General features: G+C 31.8%; 1 protein-coding gene across 1 annotated transcript; it reads left to right on the top strand.

Annotated features, from left to right (window-relative positions):
- The first annotated feature begins 3,842 nt into the window (after positions 1-3,842).
- On the top strand, positions 3,843-4,308 carry LOC125067839. The gene has a single exon (XM_047676636.1). The coding sequence runs from the start codon at positions 3,858-3,860 to the stop codon at positions 4,293-4,295; it is 438 nt and encodes a 145-aa protein (XP_047532592.1). The 5' UTR covers positions 3,843-3,857; the 3' UTR covers positions 4,296-4,308.
- Positions 4,309-5,411: the final 1,103 nt, after the last annotated feature.

Raw genomic sequence — 5,411 nt, forward strand, 5'->3', positions numbered from 1 at the left:
AACGCGAGTTTTATGCTATTTAAGTTTATCTATGCATAATATAATAATTAAAGACCGCAATTTTTCACAAATAAATATACGATTTGTTAATAATAACTATTTATTACAGCCGATGGTTGGTCACCCAGATACTAATTATAAATTTAATTATTAATAACATAAAGCAAGCCTATTAATTACCCATATATTTTTTATGCGCATAGTATACATTTCTTGGTGGTGGGGTTTTTTGCAAGCCCGTCTGGGTAGGTACCACCCACTCATCAGATATTCTACCGCCAAACAGCAGTACTCAGTATTGTTGTGTTATGGTTTGAAGGGTGAGTGAGCCAGTGTAACTACAGGCACAAGGGACGTAACATCTTGATTCCCAAGGTTGGTGGCGCATTGGTGATGTAAGGAATGGTTAATATTTCTAACAACGCCATTGTCTATGGGCGGTGGTGACCACTTACCATCAGGTGGCCCATTTGCTCGTCTGCCTACCGATGTCATAAAAATAATATCTTAAAATTCTAATATCAACACATGTCTTCACAATCCGAATTAAAATATGTCCTTTATTTTAAATGCGGACGGGTAAGTGTTCACTATTGCCTGTAGATGGCGCTGTAAGTAATATTAACTATTCCTTTTATTAGTAATACGCCTCCAGTCTTGGAAGCTAAGATGTTTTCTCTCTTTTAGCCCTTCCATTAAGTATACACTAGTGAAACAAGGACAAACTATGTACAGATGAGATAACTTAATGCGCATTTTTTTTATGCTTGGCAAACAAAGTGTCTAAACAACTCGTTTACCATGGCCATAAGTTATGGAATGCCCTTCAAGTAAAATTAAAAAAATCACAGTCGATTTCAACATTTAAAAATGCTGTTATAAATTATTACCCGAATAATAATTTAGACGACTACAATTAATTTCCTTATATATTAAATTTTATTATATCTCTTAATATTTATTAGTGTATAATTGATATATAAAATGTACACATTTATATATGTATTAGTGTGAAAATATTTGTTGATGAATGTTTTGTTGATTGGGAGATTGGGTTGTCTGGAAGATATGGCTAATTAGCCATAAGTCCGCCCTTTGTACAACACATAAAATAATTGTTTATATTTTTGTTTTATTCTTTTTTTGTGTTTAGCCCTAAGATTTTGTGTTTTTTATGTTTTTGGTGTACAATAAAGTACATTAACATAACATAACATAACCTTGGTATGATCTTAGACTCGAAGTAGTTATATAAAAAAGCAATTAGACCAATAAGGGATATTACAAATCATTATTTATCAAAACACATTAATCAATCAAGCAGCAAATAATTAGAAGGAGCGATAAATGGCACGAGTGTCAATGACCCCAGCGGCCAAGATTATTTGTAATAAACATTTAAATGAATGCTTAAGAAAAGTCACATATACCATCGTCGAAAACTTTTTCCAAGATTCAACTATGAAAGAAAAGTTTTACAATTGGTAACGTACTTTTCGCGTAACGATACAACACTTTAAATTGTCATAATCAGCAAAATAAATAAATTTAATTCCAGGTCAGGGTCAATGACATGTTTGAAAACGATTAAGAACCGATTAAACCGAGATGGCCCAGTGGTTAGTATTAGTACTTCATCGATGATCGCGGATCAAGCCCCAGCCAATACGGTACTATTGATATTGTACGTGCTTAGTTTGTGTGGCGTTTATCCGCCTACCCGTATTGGCACAGCATGGTATAAGGTACAAATTTTCTTCTCAAGAAATGATCATACATTTATTTAAACAATTTTTACTTTTAGATTCCATTTCTTGGAACGATAAAGTTTCTCGTAATGGAACTTAGTTCTTACAAAATAACATCCAGTGTTATTCCAGTGTCATGAAATCTGCATCTTGTGTAAATTTCAGAGAATTTCTAATCAATAAAGTATATTTCCGAACGACACTCGCAATCAGCTATGGCGGGTTTCCAGAGATTTCCCGCGAGACGTTTGTTACGATAGAAAATTTGATTTCATTTTTATTTCTTTGTTTATTTTAACATTTTAAATAGATATACCGTATCTTGTTTTATGATTCAGACAGTTCGTCATATGTTCGTTCGTCGATAGTATTGTGTTTTGGAAATATCTGTTCATATTATTTAAATATTTGAGTGTGAATTTATTTGCTGCTATTAAATATTGTGTACATTTGCAAAGTGTTACAAGATTAGTACCTTACTAGCTAATATCCAATACGCGTTATATTTCACAATCAATTAATTTAAAAAAAAATAAAAATTAAATTGTTTGTGGAACATAACGCAATAACTTAAAAATGCATTTGATAACACTCAATTAATACGTCACGATAAAAAAATATCATTAATAAGAATTAATCAAAGAATAATAAATAAATAAAAACGATCGTTTGTTTGTTTGTTGTTTATATTTAAATCATATACTGTTTATTTGATGGTCTTCCAATTATGAATGTCAGGTACATTAACATACATGTTGCACCGGCCCCTGTACTACTTAGACCCGTGTTACTACACGGGTACCCGTGGGAGTGACTCGTTGTTCTAGTGGCTGGATATAAGGTCAATGATCCCGAGGGCCGATATAAAGTTATTGGAGTTTTGCTATCGAAGAATACTCAGTAACAGCCTGAAGTCTGACAGTGGGAAGTGTTTACACTCCCATACCTCAGAAAGCACGTATAGTTGGTCCTGCGCTTTAACTCTTTGGGGTCGTGTCAGATTTTTAGTCCCATCGGGTTACGAGAGTGACGTAATAAAGAGTGTACCTGTATACTTGTGTTTGCAGTGTGTATTATAATAGTCCTCCCTTTAGATTGTCCGCGTTGATTGAATCACTCAGAAAGACCTCATCAGTGGTTATCATCCGCCAAGACAAGCAAAAGTTATCTCTGTTCTATGTCTATCTGTGTGCCAATTTTCATACGGAACTGTTAAGATGATGATTATAATATTAGTAACATAATTACAGGTAATATTTTAATTACTCAAAAATGAAAGAGATTTTAAATTCGTTAATTTTATTTTATCGTTAATATAAGACAGGCGATATCTTCCCTGATTTTAATATATGCAGAATTCGTTGTGTCACTTATTTCCTTTTAACGGAAATTTGGGCAGCGCTTAGAAGGCCTACCCATATTTAATATACAAAGTAAACTATGAATAAGTATCAGTTATCAGTAAAATAATATTTTTCATTTTCCAAAAACCATTTCAAATATTTCATCATGTTTACGTATTTAACTTAAACACACACACTAGTTATATTCCTTATCGAATAATGTAAAAAAACATTTTCATTTTTGGAATTAATCGTCATGTAAAGACGGGCCAGTTTGCTAGTATACCTCTTATATAGATGTACATAGAGTTAGTTAGTTTTATGATTATTAAAGGTTACAAAATTACCAAAGTATTTTTCCACAAAAATATGAACGAAGTAATCTAATGAGTTTTATATTACGTTAAGCTTACAAACTATCGAAACAAGCGTGATATATTAATGATAGTTTTATAAAAATCGTGTAAATGTTGTGTAAAACATAGAAAATGTTCGGCAACGTGGCCTGAATATAATCTTATTGTGAACGACCATTATATCAGCCTAAATACTATTTACATGAAAAATAAACTTTAAATATACTGACACAGAGTCTCATTTCCGAATTTGACACAAATTTAGATATCGTAAAATAAAAAGCAAGAGATAAGCCTTTATCAGAAATTGATTTAACGATGATAGCACGTGAGTGTATCGAAATTTTGAAACATTTGATTTATATTTTTGATAAAAAATACTCGTGTGTGCAAAGTCAATATTAATCAAAATGAATTGGCAGTACTATTGTGAATGTGTCCTCGGATGGATGTTGAATAACAAGATCATTGTGTTCCTTGGATTATTGTCATTTTGCTTATTCGTTTCCACGTTGGCTCTTGCTGGTCAGAGGAATCGTTTGAGCCGAGAGGTTGAGGATCTCAGACAGTCTACAACTTCCAGCCCCGTGACACAAGGCCCCACGACACAAAACCCAACGACACAAAACCCCACGACACAAAACCCCACGACATCTGATAGTGAGGTAACAGTAACAACTTCTAAACCAGAAGAAGTTGATATGAATAATAATGAAGAAAAATCAGTTATACCACCAATTGATCAAGATGAAGAGGCGTCTGTCATAGAAAAATCTGACGGAATTACGAATGATTTGAATTTATTAAAGCGAAGTAGGTTTTTTAATGTATTAGCTGTTCCAGCTTAAGTTGTCAAAATCGAAATTAGTCATTTAGAACATCGAGTAATCTTATTAATTAAAGTATATTAAAGTAATTACATGTTGTTCTTTGTAAATAAGTTTATTTTAAAATTTAATGTAATTTTATAAATAAATAAGTTTTTATTTAAAAATAGTTTCATTTCCGTATTGTTGAAAAAAAATGTCATTTGTTATTTTGCAATAATTTTAAAATTTCGCAATTTTTTTTTTGGTATTTACTCTGTGTCATGTTTTTTGTGTATTGTATAGTTACCATCTGTGACGAAACATCGATAATTTTTATCATAGCCTTTATCTATGATATACATATGTATATATTGATATTGTGTCTTAAGCACATTTCGTTAGATAATCTTTAAGATACAGATATATTTTTTTGTTTAAACAACATAAGGAAATACTTGAACGCTGTCGATATTACTATATAGCACATTCAGTTTACAACACAAATGAAATAATGTTTATTTTACGGTACAAATGCAGAAGGGATATGACATGTTAGTTCCTAGGGTTTGTAATTGGTAATATCTTTGTTAAACTATTAAATTTTCTTACAATATTGGTTTGTATGCGGATTGGACTTAACGTTTACAGTACCTACGCCTACTTATATGACATTAATTTTTTTTTTTATAGTTAGCATTCGTTTCAAGTTTTATGTATATAAGGTATCCCTGGTTTACTGCTAAATTAAATTTCTAGGTGATGGTTGTCTTGTAGAGAATTCCCTCAGCCATAAGTCATAAGTCTACCTTTTGTTACAACTACATTATTTTGGTTAATAGTGTTTAAAATAAAATAACAATTATACATTAAATCTTAGCGAATGTATTTGTGATAATTTTAGTATAGTAGAACTTTTTATATCAGGAACAGAGTTTCAACAAGATACAAAATTGTCTCCTTATGCAACTTCCATACAAGCTAAATTACATGCCCTCGCTCAGACTAAACAGTGCTTTGAGCTGTGCCAGCAGTCGGCTAGCGAAATCATTTATCGCTTATGGGTAACAAGGATCGTTATTGTTAACTTAAGTTTCTATCCTATTTAGTTGAAGTACCTAAGACGACACTTCCCCTAGCGGGAAGCCATCGAATTAG

This window comes from Vanessa atalanta, chromosome 12 (assembly GCF_905147765.1).
Source record: "Vanessa atalanta chromosome 12, ilVanAtal1.2, whole genome shotgun sequence".
In the NCBI taxonomy this organism is placed as follows: Eukaryota; Metazoa; Arthropoda; class Insecta; order Lepidoptera; family Nymphalidae; genus Vanessa; species Vanessa atalanta.

What these genes read in the sequence shown, in the direction of transcription:
- LOC125067839 (XM_047676636.1), top strand. Translation starts at nt 3,858, where the DNA reads ATGAATTGGCAGTACTATTGTGAATGTGTCCTCGGATGGATGTTGAAT.